Raw genomic sequence first — 23,430 nt, 5'->3', positions numbered from 1 at the left:
TATGTAGCCCTGGGTGACAATTACTACCATTCATCCCTTTCCATGGCCCGCCTCCTGGGTTTAAATGACATGCTCTTTTAGAGGAGCTGCTCTAATGATATAATTACTCTGGCTCAACCACCTTCCTCCCACCACCACCAACACCAGCAGCAGCAGCAGCAGTCAGGCATGGAGTCACTATCCACCCCCCCATCAGTGCTGATTCACTTCAAAACACCTCGTCAGTCTGCCGGGAAGCGCTTCACATTGCTCTGTCGAGTTTAGTTTAGTCTGGAGGATGGTATTTTGTTTGTTTGCATTTGGGACTGTCTCGATTAAAGGATGCGTTCCACTCAAAAAAATTACAACGTCTGCTCACGCCGATGTCGATGGAAAGTCGTGTGAAGTTTCGTAGTCCCGCAAAACATTTTCTGGAGCTTCACACCAAAAACACATAGTCGCATAGAGCCACATAGAGCCATTTTATGTTTTTTTTACGTTTAAAGACAAGTCGCCATCTACTGCAGTTTCTTTTAGGAGAATCCTGCAACAGTGTTTTCCTGCAAAGCCCCAGAAATGTTTCGTGGATGATGAAACTTAACCCGACCTTCCGGTGACTGGACAACGGCTGAGTTTTCATTTCTGGGGGAACGTTTCCTTTAAGACGAGGCCAGGAAGCATTATCTGCCTGCAATATCCTGCCAGCTTCATGTTACAGTATCTCGCTCGGGCTCTCTGGGAGAAGTTGACGTATCGTCCTGTAGATTTGCTGCTCTTTCACGCTTGCAGGATGTACGGTGTTTCTGTTGCTGCAGAACCGCAGGTCCAACCCCACCCTTCAGATTGGCTGAAATGACACAGTAGGCTTTTTGTGGCAGGCTAGGAGCACACAAACACACACACAGCACCTTCTTCTTCTCAAGTCGGTGTGAAGTCAGAGGCAAACACGTCATTGAAGTAACCTCTTTCACCGAAGTCTGCTTTCACTTCCCCGACTCAAACGTAATTTTGAGGTCATGTGATCAGATCTACGGTCAGCCAGTTATTGTTTCAGACATGTCACACGCCTGTTTACGACACTTCCTCGGGGGTGGGGGGGGGGGCTGATCTTTAATCTACAGTAAGTGTGAGAAAAGGAGCCAGTAACTCACTCGGTTTGGTCTCGTGTTGTGAATGCGGCTGCTGGGAACAGGTGCTTCCTGTGCACGTGGAGACAGCATACAGTTGAAGTGTGGCTATGTGGTTTTACTGTAGCAGCCCTGTCACATGTTTTTTTAATTTCCTCTGTATTCGTGATTACACTGAGATCAGTTTATCTGTCGGTTTGTATTATTTCAGAAAGTCTTAAGGAGTCTTTGTCAGGAGGAAATGTCTCTCTCTCCCGCCCTCTGTTTGCTCAGTAGGCTCGGCCTCATGTTATCTTCATTGTACCGCTTGAGTCATCAGTGTGTACACTCGCATCGACTCATCAAGCAGTAGGAAAGTCATGTGGGATTGTCTGTATGACACATTCTTTCCTGAACCGCTGGTCCTGGGAAATTTGAAATCTCCTTTTTTAGGATCGTTTCCAACTCTTAAAGACACAAGATCCACTTTCCACTTGTACGTTTAAGTGGTGGGATGTGCTGCCTTTTAGGGAGAGGAAAAACAGAGAGGAGATGAGAATAGGGTTGTAAATTAAGTTTATTTTTGTTTTCGAGTAATCAATTCATCATTTAGTCCATAAAAAGTCACAGATTATTGAAAAAGTGTCATTTACTGTCATTAATGGCAAAGAAAAGCAACAAATCTTTACATTTCAGAAGCTGGAACAAGCAAATGTTTGACGTTTTTGCTCGAAATATTTGCCTAGATTAATAAATGAATCAACTAATCGTTGCATCTCTAGAGGAGAGATTATTCAGCTTCCTTGTTGCTCCGTCTCTCCTTTCCATGCCAAACAGAGGCACGCTGCCTGTCTGATCTTTATCATTAACAGCCTCAACGCAAGGACAACCTGCAGACAGCAGTCGGAGAATTTCTGCACAAATACTCCAACACGTACACACACGCACACACATTTCTGCCTCTCTCCAAACATTCACAGACACTGAAACATAGCGTCGCCCTCTCTATTTTTTTATATATTTTTTTTGATATTCATGAACCGAGTTGGCACAACACCTCTCTGTATGGGGAGACGACTCATCGGCTTGACAAATTAGAGCCTTCCCAGCGAGGAGATGCATCCGTGTTCTCTTTGTTTGTTGTTCTTGCCTGTCTCGCAGTTGTCTCCTTAGATGATTATCAAACCCACAGGCACTCATCACACAATCCTGTCTGTCTCACTGATATGGGTCTGCCTGCCGGCAAAGTCAAGTCCGAACAAGACCAAAGGAGGGGGATGCCACTGTGTGCTGCTCTTATTGTTCAGACTTCACAGGGAAAAAAAATCTGTCCACCCCTGTAGGACGAAATAGTTTGAATTTTCTTGTGGTTTTGTTGAATATCTGCTCCGACTTATTGGCACATTCCAAAAGACTCCCATCCTTTAATCTGTTTGAAGCTTTTATTGCCTTTCATGCTAATAAATAATCCTGTTAACGATCATCATGGAAGTGTTTTGCATTTCCGACTAGTTTGTCTGTCATTTTAATGTCAAATGCTGCTTATTGAATCCAGTTGTAAACAAGGAAATGGAGTCCGTTTTATGTTTTTATGGACTGCGCTGAACCTATTTTTGTCCCCAAATATCTGTCTTTACCTTTCTCACTTCTCCTCTCTTTTACCAGAGGCCTACATAATGAAGCCAAAGAGACTGTGCAAGTTCTGCGATGTGCGGGAGACCAGCTGCACGGGCAAAGGAAGCTGCAAGGTGGATTGTGAAATTACGTCCATCTGCCCCGATAAACGAGACGTGTGCGTCAGTATCTGGTGAGTGTCCCCTCATCCGAACACAAGCGGCTACACGTTCAGATCATATGTATGTATAAATGAAAGCAAGAGCTATGATGCAAAATGGTTTCAGACATAAATGAGTTATTTAGGTCATAATACTGGGACTTTTCCATCGGCCGCGCCAAGCCAAGTCGTGCCATTCCCCGTTTTTGCCACTCCACAGTAAAAGTTTCTAAATGACTAAATAGCAGGACTTTTATTGTGAAGAATTTATGGGAAATGAAACGTGTTTAAGTCAGATTTAGCAACAGTGCTTTGTTAGCAGCTGTTCTACCATGATACTTCACGGAGGAAGAGTATTTATAGCAGCTGAGTCAAACCAAGTCGAGGCGAGGCAGCACATGTGTATGGAAAAGCCCCCATACATGTACAGACAAATACAGCCGCACTGAATAGTTTGTATCTTTAAACCCTGGATTTCAGCCCAATTCCAGGTAAAGATCAGGCTATAGTATTATATGATTTCTAGAATTCGGGCCCACAAATCCTTTTGTTTTTAAATTGTTTTCAATGAGAAGGGATAGTTTTCTTATTTTCCCCCCCGAGAGCTTCGAGTTGAAAACCTCTTGAACTTTTCAGAAAGGCACTGGTGACGTCACAGTTGCCCTTTTTCTTCTTCTTGGAGTGGGCGATGATATTCACTGTATCATTTTCTCCTACGGATCGCGTCATCCACCCACATCCTGCCCGCTCTGCGGCTGATAGCTGTGACGGTGGGGACGTCACCATTATAAAGCTCATCGTCCAAAGTAAAAGGACAAGCGTCCTCCGTTTGGTGCTCGTGGTAGAAGAGAAAATGAAACGGTTGTCAGCGGTGGTGGCTGTGTGGGATTGTTTTCCACCTGAGAATGAGACACAGAAATCGACTATCTTTCACAAGAATCACTTATTCCACCGTTAACGGGTCGGTCCAGCAGTAATCGAACAGTGCAGTGACTTACATTATAACTACAATAACAATAAATGTATTTCAGCTCTATCAAGTTTACAGTGAAATACTTGAAACTTCCAAAGAAAAAGATAATATCATGTGTCTGCATTCGCTAGGGGCTTGGCGTTCCATTTACTTATTTTGACAAGTCACTTCATTCATTTTCAGGATTTTGTTCAGGGATTTTTTATCAGGGTGATGACATCATAAAATAACAGACAGTGGAAAACCTCAATAGAGGCTTCGAATACAAAAAAAAAAGATATTCAGTACCGCCGAAAGTGAGGACACGAGGGCACAAGATTCTTCTTATTAATCAGATCAGGGATCGTTTCCTCCCAGAAGCCCCGATGTGACCTTTCCTTTGAACACTTTGTCAGTCAGCACTTTGCCGAAGACAGTTGACCGGATTATGACAGCGCGCGGGCGCCTCACCCCCCATCGGCATCAAATCTGACTCTGAATGCGAGAAGCAGCAGGAAGCTGATTTGTGTTGGTGTTAGGAGCTCAAGGCTGTGCTGCTGTTCTCATTATATTAGCAATGTTGCGGGCCTGTTATGAGCTGAGGTCAGCAGAAATGGACAGAGGCGCCTCTCTAAAATGTTTCTCGTAACGCTGCTCGGCGGGGGAGAGAAATTTAAATATGTATATTCGTGCGGGTTCAGGGTTTTCCTTGTTTCCTGTTTGTAATGCCGTTTCAAAATCTCGCTGGTTGTAAGTGTGACTTCTGTATTGCCGTCATTTGCATAATGCTGAGACTGTGGGCTGCTGAAAGAGGCACAGTTACTACTTTATCACTGCACGGCTGGAAATTTGCATTATTTGCAGAGCTGTGCATCTGCCATCACTGCCTTGTTACATGATAACACAAAAACTCTGAAAAGGAGACTTCAATGGCAAAATAGTTCTAAGCAAAGACCACAAATCAAACATAATCCAGTAAACGGCTGTTTTTTTTCTCTGTGCCTGTTTTCTCTTTCCAAGGAGGAAGAAGGATGACAACATCACCTTTGATACAGTCTGCCATAACCCGGCTCAGAAGCTGTACGGCTTGGTCCTGGACGATTACAACAACAGCAAGTGTGAAATGAAAGAGAGAAAGGGCATGGGCTCACAGTTCTTCATCTGCTCCTGCTCGGAGGACGAGTGCAACGAGCAAATCTTCTTCAACACCTGTTAGTCAACACACAAAATATTTCACATACTAACCCTCTATTTTCACCCGCTCTTTTCTACGTTATGAATTTTTAGTGCTTTTAAAATGATACATAGTAGTAATCTGGTAAGATGCAATAATAATAGGTTGTATGTTGCATAACATGCAATGTCAATAAATTCTCTTCCACCTGACACTAATCGATGATTCATTATTTTGAGAAATATGCTACAGCTAGCTGCTGTTTAGCATAGCACAGCATAAAGAAGGGAACATGTAAAACCTAGCTAGCTTTGCTCTATCATTATTATTACTTAAGTTCCTTATTAGTCCATCGTTCTCGCACCTGTACTTTCTTTACAATAGAGCAATAGTGCAATAGCTTTGTTGTATGTAGGGCTGCTACTAACGATTATTTTCATTATTGTTTATTTTCTTGATTAACTGATTTGCTGTCTCACCTATAAAATGGTGAAAAATGTCAGTCAGGGTTCCCAATGCATGAGACGACGTCCTCAAGTGTCTTATTTTGTCAACAACCCAAAGTTATAACTCCAACAGAGGAGTAAAGAAACATTAATTACATATTCGACAACTGCAGCTCTGTTTTCTGCACGTAAAAGTGGGACTCATCTTATATCTGTCAAACAGAACATGGTGACGTCATACTCATGGTCAGCCTAATAATATCACACCAGTAGTTTTTATCAGCTTGTCATGTACGGCGTCATGCGTGGATGCAAACACGTGTGCGCTGTAATGCTCTCCAGATGCGTGATTACAAACAGGTTTGGCTCGTAGACTTCGGTTACAACACTGGCTCTGGAATCAGATGTATTTTGACTACAGCATCCAGGCAGTAACAACACTGAGGTACATTTCCGAGACCTGGCTCTGCACCGAGAGCCAAATCGAAAGCATCTGCACAGCGCAAACCACGTAATGGAAATACATTCTCTTACTCTAGAGAATGTCTGTAACTTCTCAGAGACTAACATGAGAAAGTGTTGTAATGACGGAGCTCCAGCAGAAATGAGAACCACAAGGCAACAATAACAGTGAATTTAGGGGAAACTACCTCTTGGGTTATTAGTTAGTGACGACGGTTCCTTTGTAGAAAGCACTTTCCTGATTGAGCTTTCACTTACCGTATATGTTTTCCCCATAACTGAAAGATCCATTTATGACACTTCAAAAACATCTCAGGGCCATTACTGAAGTTAGAGGAAATACTAAGTTGTTTGTCACATACCAGCTTGAATACCTCAGACTCGCCATGGCAACAGCAAAACCCTTTCCGCACAGTTGTGGTGCTGGTGGCTAATGGTGATTTTAATCATGCTTTCAGAAACACAGCTTCAGAACAACAAGGGTGTGATACTAGACAAATGAGTCATAATAACGAGAAGAAGAAAAAAGTGAATTATTTTTATTTTAACTTTTCGGATCGAGGGACAAGTGAACTGCTTGACATGGTGTAAAACAGGAAATGAAAAGAAGCTCCGTTGCATTGCTGTATTAGATTCAGCGAGTCCTTCATGTCCATGTTTGTCCTTGATCCGTGACTTTGACTCGTGTAAAACCATTCATAACCTCGCGTCCATTGTGTTTGCCTTGGCACAGAAGGGAGAAAAAACAGTTCTCTAAACAAAATAAATATTCAGTAGGGAAATCACTTGAGATTCAAACAAGATTTCCATTTTTTTCCAGAATTTTTCAAACTTTTTACTGGTATGTATCAGAGAGAAGAGTTGTACCAAATCCGAAAGACATTCCCTGAACCATTTATTTTCATTAAGGGATTGCTAGAGACTATTTACTTTACCAGTTATCAACCAAAGTGGTTTAGGTGCTAGTTTGGAGCCAGTGCCTACTCATTTGCAACAGTCATTTGCATTTGGACAGCCAAAGAACTGGCTCCCAGTCAGGAAAACTCACTTTGCTGGTCTAGAACAAACAACCGCTTACATCAGGAGCTGGGGGTGTAGTTATCGTATCAAAGAACCAACTAAAACTGATTATGATCCCCATTTCTAAAAGCCAAAACTAGTGTAGCGTGTTCTGACTTATCCATGTGAGATTAAATAAAAGATTTTCATCACGAGCGCCAAATCGAAGCAACAGTGGGCCGAGGACCAGTCATGTTTGGATGCCAATGTAGGCATGCAAAGCCAGGAGCAACACTTGTAGAGAGTCGATGTAATCTGCCATAGTTCGTAGCAATGCTGGGAAACTAGAGACGTACACTGTGACTGAATTACGTGGCTCTCACGCCCGTGGAAAAGCAGACCGTTTCCTGAAAGGTTCACAGGTTGAACCAACCCGCTCTGAACTGGCGCTAGCACCAGCCCAGAACCAGCACATGATTTGCTTTGGTCATGGAGGTTTAGACATCTTCTGGTTATTGCTTAAAAATAGACAACTTTTCAACTTTTCCCCCCACAAGTGTTTCCGTGTGTGGCAGACAGTGAAAACAAGGCTTGTAGGGAACCAATCTATTGTGTCATATTGTTTTTTACAGCCAGTCGGTGTTTACTTCAGATGATTAAGTTAAAGCAAGAAAGCTGTTTAGTTTAACAAAAACAAACAATTCAATGCACTACAAATCACTGGTTTAAACACTGACCCAGTCTGGGGTTAAAATAGCATCAAAGCAGTCCTGGGTTAATTTTACACAGTACCAAAGGGCTGTTTTTGAACCAATGTTGGTATTATTTTTACATTATAGTCGGGTTACTGGATCAAAACAAGCCATCTGCTGAGTGGTTTCCACCCACAAGTGTTGGGCACAACACCCGAATCCCCGAAATTTAACATTAAGACACACTATAATTCACAATTTTTGACACTCACCAAACCATTTTCTCCTAAACCTTCAATATTTCATATTTTAAATGGGGGTTTTGGCTCAAAGCTGAGCGAGCCAGGGAGGCACAGTGACAGGTTTGTTGTGAGAAATAGCTTCTCAGTCTATGAAAATAAAAACAAACTGGTTGGGGCCATGTTGAGGATTTCAGACATGTGGTTTCCTGTTTAGAAAAAAAATTGGAGGGAACACAGAAGGCTTGACGGGGCAGTCAGTCGTCCTCCTCCCTTTTTTTCAACCCAACTCTGCTCCTCACATCCACACTTGCCTCTAAATTGAGTTTCCTATCAGCAAGTTGTGGATATTTTGAGCATATTTCTGCCTTTTTGCAAAGAAATCGCCAACTCGATGTAAAAGTAGGAACCTGTCGTAGCTGGTAATTTTTAAAATGGAAAAAGTTGAGGAAAGTTTTGTGGCGCTCTCGACTGTATAAATGATTAAATTTAGAACTCATCAAACTGTGGACCAGTTGGGCTTTTCTTCTTCATTATATTGTGTCTGGTGATATAGTTTTTATAGGTCTTCTTTTATGACTGCAGCTTCAAAAACCGGTCCATAAACACAGCACAAGTATAAACTTTCACTGTTTGCCAAAACCGTAGCAGCTCCCAGACACACCACGTCCTAAATTATAAGAATCAGACATACACTATAAAGAGACACAATATGCGGTTGACTGGGTCAGGGTTTGGAGCAGATTGCCTTTGTGGCCCAGACGCTAACTTTAGCTTTCTGATGCTTATAGACATTCCTCAGGGACGGGTCAGGTTCCTCTGCTGTTACTTTACTCTTGAGATGGATGCTGATCTGCTGAGACGGAATTTGAATTTATTTTTATTTTTATTGTTGTATGATTATACCATTAAAAGCAGCAAGTGGAAAAACACAGTGTTTAAAAAAGAAATTATGTGGCGGTCGCGCAGAGAAGAGAATAATATCCAGGAGAGCGATAAAATCTCCCACTTTTTAAACCGACTCGTTGTCGATGTTTTTCGTTTTAAAAATGTTTGTTTATGTAATCGACAGTTTCTTAACATCACTTTTACTTTGTATAGTGCTGTTTACAAGACCAAGAACTAACTTTTAAACCTGCATTACCGGTTTTTGGCTGCAACACTGAAATATTAGTCACTTTCCAAAGTTGAAAATGCAAACATGTGGCATGTTTACACAATCAGCAGACACGGACATCTGGAGTCATGTTTCTTATGATCCGATGAATCTTAAGTTCAATATTTACTCTACTTTTAGGGCTGTTTGGGCTACATCAGCTCCTGGCGCTTAAAAGATAAGTTCATCCAGAGCTACACAGCAAAAAAGCGTTTCAGCATTTTTCTAAACAACTGAAGTAGACAAGGGGACTTGATTTAAAACATAAAAGTGCTTCATATAGCTTGTCAGGTGTAATTCAGGTCTTCGGAAGCTGTAGCTGCTCAGCTAAAAGCATTGTGCACACCCCCATCTGACGCAGGTGCACAAGCTTAAACACTTGTCAAGGGTGTAAAGGTTGTCGATTAAGGATCTCCTCTCTTTTTGGGTTAACTTGTCCTTTAAGCAGCTAAAAGCTCCACTTGGTTCATTGGCAAGTTGTTAACTTCCTCCGTCTGTTGTTTGGTTTTGCAAGAGTAGTGTACAGCTGGTTAATCAGAGCATTTTTGCTGAAAACAACTGCCTGTTGCATTTGGAAACAAGGTTGTTGAGCGCTGTGGATGTGACTCAAACCATAAAGTTGTTGTGAAACCAAAACGACAAGCTGTGAGATGCCAAAACTCTTCTTAGAGCTGAAGAGAGCTCGGGTATTTTGTCAGTTTGTCTATACAACTGACATCACACATTACATAAAAATATTCATTACACTAACACAGCTTTACACTCAGTTATATAAATGTGGGCATCTTCATCCTCATCATCCTGATCCTCTGACCTTTGCTCCCTCAGACATGGACTCCCAGGTGGTGGCGGTCATCTTAGTGAGCCTGGTGCCTCTGCTGGTCATGGCCGTTGTCGTCATCACTTCCTTCTACTGTTATCGGGTCTACCGCCAGCGGCAGGCCAGCTCCAGACGCAAGAGGGGTCCTCCGCTGGACTTCAGCGACGCTCACGCCATCATGATAGACGACGAAGGTTCAGACAGCAGCTCCACGCACGCCAACAACCTCAACCACAACACAGAGCTGCTGCCCATTGAGCTGGATGTTCTGGTCGGAAAAGGACGCTTTGCAGAAGTCTACAAAGCCAAGCTGAAGCAGGGCTCCTCGGTCAGCGAGGAGCAGGGCTTTGAGACAGTGGCCATTAAGATCTTCACATATGAGGAGTACGCCTCCTGGAAGAACGAGAAGGAAATCTTCTCAGACGCAGACTTGAGACATGAAAATGTGCTCCACTTCCTGACAGCAGAGGAGAGGAAGGTGCAAAGACAGTACTGGTTGATCACAGCTTTCCATCCAAGAGGGAACCTCCAAGAGTACTTGATTCACCATATTGTGAGCTGGCATGACCTGTGGATGCTCGGGGGATCGCTATCGCGTGGAGTGGCGCACCTTCACAGCGACCACACCACCTGCGGTCGCTACAAGGTGCCCATCGCGCACAGGGACATTAAGAGCTCCAACATACTGGTGAAAAACGACCTGACCTGCGTCCTGTGTGACTTTGGCCTCGCCCTCCGCCTGGACAACAGTCTGTCTGTGGATGAGCTGGCCAACAGCGGGCAGGTAAAGCCTCATAATCCTAAATTTTATTTGGTTTTATTTGACTTCTGATCCCCTCAAAGATTAAAATATATATATATATATATATCTATATAAATAAAAATCCTCTCCTGCTATAAATTTTGCTGGCACTCCAGACACGGACCATTCCAGGCCCGGCCATATATTTCTTCTGAGATATTTATCAGACCCTGAAAAGATCACTGCCATCAATCAAACTTTTCATTTCTGATCCTCGTCTCTCAGGGACACCATCTCTTAATGTATGACACCCTCTTATTTATTGTCCCCAGATGGCTAATGCTGATAGAAATGGTGTTGTAAGTGTTCTTAGGTTGTCCTTTTATTACACTCACAAGACAAACAGGCCTGATTGATTCTTAATGGACTCATTACACCGATGTAATAGGCCAGAGTCATATTAGACTCTGTTATGAAAATGACTAAGGCTTCACCCTTTGCTGCGCAGCACACCTAATGCATTGTAAATGCCCTCGACGCATTTCCAGGAAGCGCCGGTGATCACATTTTCCGAGGTGGTAATTATGTGAAGACAAGCGATGTGTTGAGCTCAGAGTTACCTTTGTTTTTCCAATTATATTATACATCAAACAAGTTTAAATTCAGATAAATGTGATATGAGTTCTGACTACAGCACAAAATTACCACCTGTCACTTGATTAATGCAGGTAAACAACTCCTACTGCCAAGATTGTCTACTTAGCTGTGCTCTTTTTTAGCTAAACGACTCCCGTTTAGTCGTGAAAAGGTTTTTAAAAAAGTGGCTTAATTGTGCAGGTTGCCTGCTCCCCTTTAATGTAGCACCCAGTTTAAGCAATATAAAACAATATTACACATCATCTGTGGTGTCAAGGACTTTAATTAAATGTTTTTTTCTCAGGTGGGCACAGCCAGGTACATGGCCCCGGAGGTGCTGGAGTCCAGGATCAACCTAGAAAACATTGAGTCCTTCAAACAGGCTGATGTTTACTCCATGGCTCTCGTACTGTGGGAGATCATCTCCAGGTGTGACGCAATCGGAGGTAAGATCAACACACATGGCTGTTGGGTGAGAAGCTGTTTTGATCAGAGGCCTGAAATCACAATTGCATGATTTGGTTTTGCAAAGGAGCTGCTGTGATGCCCCAGTGAGAGAAATGACTCAATGCTAGATCAATACTTGAATGTGAAGGCTGATGCAGCAGCTTTTGATGGAAGCTGCTGTCAGAGTTCTTCAGAAATGTTTGCTTGTTTAAGTTTCACGCCAAAAAATCTCATCACGTTCATCTAAAAGTCAGACCAAGAGAGATCAGAACTCGGGCAAAACATTTTGCCTTTTTAGGTTGAGCAATTTTTAGTAATGTGAAAAATTAGGCTTGAAATGAATAATTGATTAGAAAAAATTAATAAGTAAAATCTCCCCAAAAAACACAGATCTGACACACTGCTGTCGGCTAGTGTTGATGCCAAAGTCGGTTCTTAGCAGCAGAGATGTAAGAAAGAGTTTGTGATATGGACGTAACAAGAAAACAACAGGTCTGTGGTCGGTGTTTTGTCCACACCAGATTCTCTGCATGTAACTTTCATGGATTGTAGATATGTGTATATGAGCCGAAGAGACAACACGAAACAAAAACAAAAAACTGAACAGACACTCTTTTTGTTTTTGACATGGCGGATATCCACGGTGACCATATATCCAAAAAGCATCCATTTTCAGCTGTGGCATTTTCCATAATGATCACCTCATACACCTTTTAGCCGCCACTGTTTTTTGTTTGAGGTTGGAGATTTGGACTTCTTAAAGGAATAGTTTGACATTTTGGAAAACGCACTCTTGCAGGGAGATGATTGAGAAGCTTGATACAACTCTAACAGCTTATCATAGTTTAGCATAAAGACTGGTTACAGAGGGAGACCACTAGTCAGGATCTGACCAAGGGTAACACAATCTGCCCATCATCAACTGGTAAAAACTGACGAAAAGAGATGCATCTTCCTTCCAAGTTTCATGGAAATCTGTTCAGTACTTTTTTGTGTAACACTGCGGACAAACTAACCAACCGACCACGATTTTAGACCGTGAAGGTGTCCACAATCAACTTCTCAGGCAAATGGTGTGTGGGGTGGGGAGGATGTGTCTGTTCCCAAACTTCACATAACCTTATTGACTAGCAGATCTGCACTGATATCTGACATCGATGATTGGATTGATTGACTTATTGTGGCTCTGCCTTGGGTAATATATTATGAATTTTAGCTAGCAGCATGGTGGATGGGGAGCTTGTGCCAAAAAAGAAACTATCTTTAATGCAATATTATGATTTATCGGCCAAATTAAGTCTGGAAATAGTCTACAGTGCATTTCAAATTTGAGAAATAGAGCTCGTCATTTAGATCGTGGATTGTGATACTATTTTTCACCCCCAGTTTATCACGGTCAGTTGTGTTTTATGGATGCCTTGCTTTAAACATGATGCCCGGTGCTCCCACTGTAAACATCACTTGTGACCTTTACAGTCGTTTATAATAGAGGTAACGCATTTTCCTTGTTAAATTAGAGATTAGCCTGGACCTCTGAGTGTAAAGGAAATCAATAGAAGCACTGATTGATGAAATTCCCTCTGCGGTCCGTGTAAATATCCCCAGAAATACTGTAAAAAGAAAAATCGCCTCCACAGCTCGCTTGACCTCTGAGGAATACGCCGTCACATTGACGACTTCACCAATTAGGAGCGCAGTGACCACCTTGGGTCCACTTACTGGACGTGTCACGCCGCGCGACAGGACTTATGTGTGCGCCGTCCACGACCCATTAATCACTGTGGGAACAAAATCTGAACGTGTCAAACGCGCAATTCATCTTGCAGAAGTCTCAAGGATCAGCCTTCACTTTCCTAATGTACCGTTACTTGTGTTTGTCATTCTGCGGCAAAAACAAGGCCAGGATATGTGCAAATAACAGAAATGAGTGATTATCTGAAGGCAAACCACAGAGCCGTATTTCACGTCGACGCTCGGTTGTTTGTTTTCACTTCCCTTTAGTGTCTCTGTGGTGTCGCTTGGTTCTCTGACTGCTCCTGTCTCCATTGTGTCAGACCAGTGATTGAAAGCCAGGTTTGGGCATGAACGCCTCTACTTTAGCGCTTTCCTGTTTTGCCCCCGTGATCCTCCCGGGAGGGCCTCCTTGAAGTGTATCGCGCAGTTACGCTGCCCAAGAGTCCTCTCAAGAAAAAACGTGGCTGAGTGACCCACAATCCCCTTTGCTTTTCCTTCCCAACAGCAAGAATATGTGCGCCCCGCGGGTACACCTTTTGAAAAGAAAATAGACTATTTCCTGTTTTGCAAAGAGCGCAGTCCCCGAGACGTGCTGTTCTCAGAGTGAAGCTGCAAGTATGGATGTCTCCTTTTTTGTATGAGGATGTTTTGCGGCTCATGTCTCATGAGAGGAGCGCCGACAGGATACATGTTGGTAGAGACGGACTAAATGAACACAGGCTCCCTGGATGAAGGTTTCTGTGGCCTCGCTTGGTTTCCTCTTGAGGGATTAGAGGGACAACAGCTTGATTCATCCCACTCATCCTCCTCCATCATTCCGTTCATTTCTGCCTCATTCCTTTACTTTGCATTCATTTAACACTGAACAGGGCAGCAAAACGTTATTTTAGACCCAGTTTAAACACATTTTTCTGACTATCCTTGCACAGAAACTCTGTCATCCTCTTCATCTAAACTTTCAGCTCAGTTCATCTACCCTCTTCTCTCTGTCTGTCTTTTTTCTCCCTACCCTCAGGCAGGTGAGGCAGCAGTTAATTACTCTCCCACTGCACTGTAACTCTGCAGACAGCCATCCAGCTTTACTCTTGCCGGCACAGACAGAAAGGGAGGACAGACTAGCATAGATTTACTGGAGAGAGGGGAAGCAGAGGGCTTCCCAGGACCAGAATAGAGCCTATAGATGGAAGCAGCTGGAATAGTTTTCAAGTTTTTCTCTATATCTCCACATTCTCTAGACTTGGCAACTCTCCGAGACGAGCAGAGGGGTGCAATCTGTAGTTCATTAAGGCCAAGGAGACGTTTTCATGCTGAAAGGTGAAAGCCTTGTACAAACACAGCCAGCCTTCTACCTGCTTAAACCCTGAGGACGGCGGAAAGAATAAGCTGCGTAAATGAGTTGCAGTAATTTGGTTTTGCTTCACTTGTGGCCAAAAAGTCTCCCTCCAGATAGCGTGCTGGCAGAGATCTGCTATTGATTCGGGAATCAGAGCTCCATGAGAGTAAAGCTGATGTGTTTACAGAGTGCACTCAAAGAGTTTCATGCTTTCACGCTGCCAGTCTTCTTGTTTTTCCTGTAGTTGCCAAGCTGTCCCTGGAGGTCGGTGAGTCACTAATGACACCCTGAGTGCTCACCTCACTAGAGACAAAATATGAAACACATGTGCACGCACACAGAAATTCAAAGTGACACATCCCTGGGCATCATTATAATGACTGGGGTGAAGCTCTGGTTTCCTCTTGTCTCTCTTGCCTCTCTTGCCACCTGCCAGTGTGTGTCTGTGGGAGACAGATGTCTGATCAGCGCTCTGCGTCTCAGTGGCAAACAGCCACATAGCTCCTCTGTCACAGTTTCCTGAAGCCCAGGTCTGATCTGAGATCTGCCAGGCGAGGAGAACACAGCCGTCTGTCGACAGCGCCAGTCAGACAGCCATGAGCCATCACTTTGCTTTCTTTATCTTCCAAGACTATTAAGACAGAGGAAGAGTTAAAGTGAGAGGGTAACAGAGAGATCGGCACACCTCTGAGAGACGGAAAAGCGGGATTCAAGGCTCAGACCTCTTTATCTCTGCCTCTATTCCCTGAAATGTCTCTCCTGTATAATTTAGCCGGTCCAGATTTAGGGCTTGGAAAGACTATGAGGGCGTTCCTCAGGCGGGTGGGGCTACGTCGGGGGATAATGGTGGAGTGGTGTTGAATGTGGAGCTGCAGACGGAGAAATGCCTTCGGTCCCTGGAGGGAGAGGTTGGGCTAGACTGGAAAGGAGAAGAGGTTAGGGCAGCTGCTATCCAGATGTCAGACCATCAACTCCTTCAGGCCTGGAGGGCCTGATGGTACAATGTGTGTGTGTGTGTGTGGGGTCCACATTTGGGGACACATTTTAGATTTCAAACCACTTGATTATGGATCAATTGGGGCTAAAATGTGCCCAATTTGGTTTCCCTGAAATAGTTTTTGGTCTCCTTTAATGGGGTTAGGTGAAGGTTAGGGCACGTATCAGCTATAGTTAATGATAGGGTAAACCTCCAGGGTAAGTCAGTGCATGTGTCCAAAATTAAGCTCTGCTAACGTGTAATGCACATGCATACATCTGTACTAAATGACTTTAACAACCTGTGAGGAACACAAACAAATGTCGCAGCCACCGCAGCCTAACAAGAACCAGCAGAGGCGGCTGGGAGTGGATTAGTCAAAGTTTTTGTGCCTGACTCAGACAGATTTTGGGAAACAGACACTGTTATTGTCATCACATAACTAATTTATTTCCCAGTACATGTCGCAACTCTGTGCAGATCTGTTATTCTGAATGATTTATGTGTGTAGGTGACAGGACTTGTGTTCTTTTTCTCCAGTATTTATGCTTTGTTGAGCATAATTAGACAAAAATGTTAACTTGGAAGTGGAGCAGAATAATAGTAGCAAACAAAATATCAAATGCAGCTATGAATTATGCTTGCAATTTAGATTGTGGATAAAATAGCCACATCAGTGGCTTGAAAACGCTGCCTAGCTCAATAACTCACAGTGCTATATTGATTTCTTGATTTGCCACAAGGGGGAGCCAACAGCTCTCCAGTCATTGCAAAATCATTAACCTGTCACCATGGCGAAAGGCTCAACTTGCCTACTGTATCCTCCAAATGAAGTTAAAATGGATGTGTGGAAATACTATGGATTCCACACTAAAGGACAGGAAAATGACCATGGTTTGTTTACTTTATTTATGCAGTGTGGCTTTACCTTATTTAAGATTTGTTTTTGTTTTTCACGAAACATTTTGGGTTTACATGCTTTAATGCTCAAAAAACACATCAGTTTTCTCATACTGTCCAGTGCAATGATTGGTTGCTGATTGGTCAGCTCACACACGCCTGAGCCAGCACTGCTAACAACAACAAAGCAGCTGTGCTAAATCCATTTTTACTTGCCAAACTAGCTGTCAGGCTCCCATTATACAAATGCGTGACATGGTGATGTGTTGTGATGTCACAAAGTCACAGAATTAAAGGCAGGACTACTGACGAGGCGTTTCAGGAGCAGTGTTTTCCATAGGAGCTTCTATTGTTGCGGATGTTGACCTTCTTAACTTTCAAGATCTTTTACATGAACAAGAACGAGCCTAGTGATAGTATATTTTGGACAGTTCACCCACCCATACATATGTGTCCTAATCAAAACAAGTAAAAAGGTTGATGTATGACAGGGCTATATTTAGTTGGGATGGTTGAAGGGCAACACTCGGAGATTCCCTGAAAGAGGCCATCAGTGATTGTAACATGACTGTCATGAATGTACATCACAAAGCTCCTGAAGGCTAATAGAGATTGAGAGGTGTCCTCACTCTGTAGCTAAGTTTAACTCAGAATCCCAAACCTGCCTGACAACTGGCTGGAAAAATAGATATTAAGGATGAAATATGTGCCAGCATTGCAAAACCCACATCACTACTTGTCAGCTGTCGTAGGAGCGGTATAAGTTCCTCATTGTTACTCTGCTGAACTTGCTCGCAGGAATCTTGTCAATATGCAGTCAGTGTGTGACTTTTGCAAACCACAGCATTCCTGCTTCCCCCCGTGTTGTGTTTTCAATAGCTTTTACTAGTTCGGGTTTAATTTAAGGTTTGCCTGGAAAAACCGTCTTTCCTTTTTAGGGCAGGATTGGCCAATCTTTCCATCCTGCAATACACGCTGTTGTTTACACTGCAAAGTGCTCACTAGTATGATTCATACATTTTGGACCCATTGTCTGAACACATAAACATGTTTGTGTAGTGGATTTGCAGTTAGACAATCCCTCGGACCTGTCAAAACAAAAAGAGATCCGTCACCTTTTCTCTTAAATGCTGTGTGGGTGGGGCAGTGGTTAAACTTAAGTACCAAAGCAGAGGGACTTTGCTTGCCAAAAGAAAAAACAGAAAGTTTCTGCCTTTGGAAAGAGTCATCGGTCCCTGTACTCTTACTCCCAGAAGCCTTCAGTTCCCGTCTGTGGGCTTCAAAACTTCCTGTGAGCTTCTTTTTAACGAGTTTTGAAAGAGTGAAATGTGAAATGTCTTCTGGTTCATCCTACAAACTGTATACATTTCAAGTAGTTTACTCCAGTCAACACTTGACCAAACAGCTGTAGACCTTTTGTCATTTGGTATACAGTATAGTAATCGGTGTTGGAGGTAACGTGCTACAGTAATATATTACTTTAAACAGCACCGGATTGATATAACGCGTTTTCTAAAAGAATCTGCAGTGATATTATTCCAGTAACTGTGTCCGGCTGCACTTTACCACCTGAAAATAAGTGTTTATAGATGATTTTCAACCTGGTCAGACCTGTTTAAGTTCGCTCAAAGCTGCTGATAAATGTTAACTTTTGTCAAAGCCCAGGTGAAAACAATAAATGATAAATAATAAAAGATAAAAACAAGCAATAAAAATAAAAAATTACATGTAAAAGCTTGTTCTAAAAAATGTTAATAAAATGACATTATATGATAATTATAATGATAAACAATAAAATATCTATATAAAATAAAGACAAAAGAATAAAGGGTAATGATAAAACATGAATAAATAAGTACAAACATTTAAACAATAACTATAAGCCAGAGTCCTTTTCCTTCTCTTCTGCAGTTATTTTTGTGAAAGTAACGTAAAAGTAGTGTAACTCATTACTCTGCATAAACAGCATGAAGCCGTTTGGAAGTAATCCAACACTGATAGTAATCACATACAAGATGTGGCCGTTCACCTGCAGAGACATGCCGGCCTCGTGACGGGCCGGGGTTACTGCACAGCTCACCGACTCCTGCTGGTTCTGCTTTGTTCCAGTCGCGTAAACACTGTGGGACAGATTTACGGACAGGAAAGAGCAGGACAAGTCGGCACTGTGCCTTTCATTCAATTTATTTTTGAAGTCTGTGTGTATTTGCAACCAAATATACAGTATAATAGCAACAGCTTGTTACGCAGGCAGTGAGGAGGTGGGTTCTTTGTGTGAGTCCAGCTCCAGGTCTGTGTCAGAGCTGCACGCTTAAAATAATAACTGAAGAAACAACAGAAACAGATTTTACAACAAAAGAATGTAAATATAAAACCCAAATAAAGACAAATACCTCTATGCAACAGTAGACTTATCACACGCAGCCTCTTGTAGCGAAAGTGTTTCGCCTGAAACATCACAGTGTTTGTTTTTTTCATTAAGATCCTCATTTTTAGTCGTTAGTCATCGTTCTGACTGTAATTGGTACAATTCCGACTTCTTGAGTAAACACAGTCACTTGACATTATTGTGCAACAACGCAGACTGTGAAATGAGTCGAACATACAGAGCAGTCAAGTTCTGGCTTGTAGTTGAAGCTGAAAATTGCAATAACAATGCAGCGTAAACACGTCTGTCTTTCTGGAGACGGGACGTATAACAGGTAGATGAGAGGGACCATTGTGTTCAATAACAGTCAGCAGTGACAGTTGATTTAAAGTTTTTAAAGCAGCCTAACGGAGGAAATTGTGTCTGTTTTCTGTGTCTGTCTGCTTTTTCTTCTCCTGGTCATCTTTTTAATCATTGAAAATCCTCTGGAGCTAATTATTTACTTCAACATTCCTCACGCAGTCATGTGCTTCTTAATCCCGATGGATTCGCTGAAACTCGACGCTTCAAAGCACACCGGAATGTGATTTGTTGTCTTCGTCTGAGGATACATGAATTCATGTAAGATAAAGTATCCGTGGAAACTCCTGACCCACAGTTTCCACACTATATCCTGCATGCCGACGCTTTGAAATCTGTCCCTAAGTAAACTCAACTGGTAAATTGCCTTTGACAAGCATCCTGGACTTGCTTGTGTAAGAGAGCTGACACAAAGCCAGAGCTGCGTTGGTGAGATGCTTTAAGCTCCTTGGCGCTGAGGGTTAAAATGTGATAATAATAAGTGTTTCTCCTCGGCAAATCTCCCCGCCGGCCCCTCTATCTGCTTGTGCTGCTTCAGTGCTATTTAAAGTTTGCAACCTGCAGTTTTAATTTAGAGCGCACAGTGAATCCTTTGAGAGGTGTTGTTGATGTGAGCGCTGTGGGGCACTGCCATCTGATCTCTCCTATCTGTTCGACGGAGCTTTCAGTAGATGTGAATTCAAACTATATTTCATGTACAAAACAACAAAACCTCAAAAAGTTTAAAGAGGTCACGGCCTAATTTTTCTGTGCCTGTTTCTTGTTTTTGTTGTTGTTGTTCAGAGGTGAAAGAGTACGAGCCACCTTTTGGGAACCTGAGGGAAAATCCGTGCGTGGAGAGCATGAAGGACAGCGTTCTCCGAGACCGAGGAAGACCTGAGATCCCCAACAGCTGGATCAACCACACAGTAAGAGGCAACACATATGCATGCTGCCTGTGACAAGCTGCTGCTGCTGTGTGGAAACCTTGCAGCTGCTGATGTTCAAACCTCATGATCCTTTTTTAGTTTGGTGTTTAAAACCAAACTAGAAACACGGTTAAACTTTTACTCAGATACGCACTCATTAATGCTCTGATGTTTTTATAAATTAACTCTAGTTTGTTATAGTTTTTCAGATTTGTCATATGGTGTTTTTGATTTATGTCCTCCGGCGTCTTTTCTGTCCCGTCCTCGTTGCAGCTTTACAATAAATTAATCAGGACTTTGACTTTGAAACGCACATAAGGCAATCAATAAAGACGAAGGAGTGAGCAGTGAGGGAAGCATGTCATAAATAAAACACAAATTAAATAAAACACACAAATAAATACCCTTCATTAATAAAATACACTAAAGAAACACTATCAAATATTAAACGTATAAATAAAAACTCCATCATTCATGCGGTACTAATGCTTTTTGCTATTTTTCTAGTTGTGTCTACACTGATGTTGATTAATGTGCACTTCCCCTTGAAAGATAAACAAATAAAAAAGTAACAGCATAAGTTTTCCTCCAAACTCTTTCAGGAGTTATAGAACGAGACACTGTGAACCACCCGTCCTCATTGTGCAGTCTCGTTTGCTTTTTCTCCACATCTGGCAAATTAGACGGATGAAGAACAATTAAAATGACAACAGCGATGTTTGAGTCGCAGTTTTTACACGAGGACCGAGTCATCAGAGTCACAGACACAGAGTCATCCTGTTGTTCCTTGCTCAGCACTTTGTATTGTTGCCCCTTCTCGCCACACTGAAACAATCAGAAATTAAAAGTCTGCCTCCTCCTCCTTCTCATCGTCTCATTCAAACATTTTACCTCTCTGTTTTGTAGCTACTGATGGAGACAAACGCTGAATTTGTTACGTACCGGTAACAAGAAGTGTTGATCCCATGGCCTAATATCAAAACTAACATCCTTCAGTAGGTCCTTGTCCTTAAATTGAAGCTGTAAACAAGCAGAAGCATCCCTGCTTCTGTGTTTTACCAGTCTACAAACTTTAAGCTGAACCATCAGAAAATACTACGCTCAGAGTAGGACCTGTATCATAAAGGAGATAAATGTAGTTTCCTAGTTCTGCCGGTCCAAATGCAGAAACACTCCCAGAGTTCCTCTCAAAGTCTTTTGTCCCCTGGGAAAGTTCTTGCAGTGGAAAACAGTCGTCTCCGTGTATTAAGGTGTACTGCTAAATTTAATCTGCCTAAATTTTTGTAGTTTTTTTTACCTATTTATTTATTTCATGATATAACGGCATCGATGAAAGTTGCAAAAATCAGATGGCAATACTCACGTGCACTTGTGCCTCAAGCTCCATCTGCATTAACTGTTTAAAACATACAAGTCTAAGCATTAATGTTGTTGTGAATGGTTTCTGTGGACTGCAGAAAATATTCTAATAGGGATCCAATAAAATAAACAAATAAATGGCTATCATTGCATCTGTAAATTAAGATACAGTAGGTATCTTGATGGATTTGGTAGAGGGGTGCCTTGTGGAGGCTCTGACCTCTAGTAGCCTCTAGTTTGTTTGTTTTTTAAGATTGGAAATCCCTGTTTTGTTTGTCTTAAACGCAAGCATGACAACGCTGCACGCTAGTGACTTGATACACAGTCGTTGAAAGGTAACGCTCAGAGAAAAGAAAAGTCAAACAGTCTGTAGCCTGCTGATAATCCCAACATCAGTAGTAGTAGTAGTTTCAACAATGATTAAACATTATAACCATGAACGCAGAGTTCATTGCAAGACTATTGTATTAGACTGCATTTATTTTAGCTAGCTGTACCTAAGAAACTGTCAGCTCCTTTTTTTGTGTCCACTCACACCTGCACAGGCACAGACTGACATATAACCACACATGAAACTTCATAGTTTCATCTTGAGGTGATGATGTGCTGTCACAGTCAGTCTCACCCCCCCAAGTCAGTATTATTGACTGATTATGTCTGTGCTCTCCCATTACCTCCTGCAGGGCATCCAGCTGGTGTGCGGCTCCATAGACGAGTGCTGGGACCACGACCCGGAGGCCCGCCTGACAGCCCAGTGTGTTGCTGAGCGCTTCGCCGACATGGAGTACCTGGACAAGCTGTCAGAGCGCTCTGACTCAGAGGAGAAGATCCCCGAAGAAATCATTGTGGTGGATGAGAAGTAGAGCTGATCTGAAACACTGCCCCAGCTAGGGCGGCTGAGGAATTACAGCCAAGCAGCTGAAGAAACTCCAAGTGGATGGATTGTTTGCTATTGGATCATCAGAAATGCGTGATGGAGGAGCAAACCAGGAAAGATGAAACAGGACTGATACCAGAGATGGACTCCAGATCAGAATCAACAATATAAACAGCAGCGACTGACTTGATTTGTTTTCTTCTACATGCTTCAAGGACCTGGGCCAAGTCGTGAACAAACAGGGAAAATGCATTGTAAAGCTTTTTAAACACTATTTGCACTTTACCAATAATCTATGCACACCAAATGATATATATTCAGTGCCTTTGTATTTGTTCTGACAGTCGGGACATAACGTATTTGGAAAAGGGTTTTTAAAAGGGAACAATGTAAAAATATTAAGACGGTTAATAACACTAATATCCCCCTTAAATGCATACTTAAATGTTTTCCTTGGTGTCAATGGGACCGGATGACAGTCCAACGCAAGATTAAAGGTGCAAGTATAATTTCTTGTGGCATGAAATGTAAATTGGCAAAAGCAAAGGAAAAAGGAAAAACCCATCCAAGGCTATAATCTGCAGGGAAAGCTGATTTATCTCAAGGACTATGAATTTCAAAATAAAGACGGCAAAATCAGCCTGAAAGGAAAAAGAGAACAGATATATACTGTGTGTGTGTGTGTGTGTGTGTGTGCGTGCGTGCGTGTGCGTGTACGTGTGTGAGAATGTGTGTGTGTATTACTCAGAGGACTATGAAATCCAAAAAGGAAAGTCTGTGTAATCAGACGAAGAGAATAAAAGGAATATAAATATGTATAAAGGACTTTAAACTGGAAGTTCCTGCATGCTGCCTATATGCTATGAACGCTGAGCTTCTTTGTAAACTCTTTGTTACTGAAAAGGGAATTCTGATCCAGTGATCAGAAAAGATCTATATCAAAGTCATTTTTGTATAAAAGTGTAAAGCCATAATTAAAAGTATTACAGTA

General features: G+C 42.3%; 1 protein-coding gene across 4 annotated transcripts in view; it reads left to right on the top strand.

Annotated features, from left to right (window-relative positions):
* The window catches only part of LOC311272757 (TGF-beta receptor type-2-like), a 38,881-nt gene extending 15,451 nt beyond the window's left edge, over positions 1-23,430 (top strand). For 3 of the 4 annotated variants that reach the window (XM_084379403.1, XM_084379402.1, XM_084379400.1), the window contains 6 exons: positions 2,751-2,892; positions 4,832-5,022; positions 9,808-10,583; positions 11,482-11,623; positions 20,079-20,203; positions 22,246-23,430. In XM_084379403.1, coding sequence (XP_084235529.1) covers positions 2,762-2,892; positions 4,832-5,022; positions 9,808-10,583; positions 11,482-11,623; positions 20,079-20,203; positions 22,246-22,425 — 1,545 coding nt within the window. In that variant the 5' untranslated portion in view covers positions 2,751-2,761 and the 3' untranslated portion in view covers positions 22,426-23,430. Of the gene's footprint in view, positions 1-714; positions 840-2,750; positions 2,893-4,831; positions 5,023-9,807; positions 10,584-11,481; positions 11,624-20,078; positions 20,204-22,245 lie in introns of those variants that run through there. The other variant, XM_084379401.1, reaches the window with a different exon arrangement.

Source organism: Pagrus pagrus (genome assembly GCF_965226575.1).
Source record: "Pagrus pagrus genome assembly, chromosome: 17".
Lineage (NCBI taxonomy): Eukaryota > Metazoa > Chordata > Actinopteri > Spariformes > Sparidae > Pagrus > Pagrus pagrus.
The sequence above is the reverse complement of the archived record's forward strand: the minus strand, read 5'-3'. Positions and strand labels throughout refer to the sequence as shown.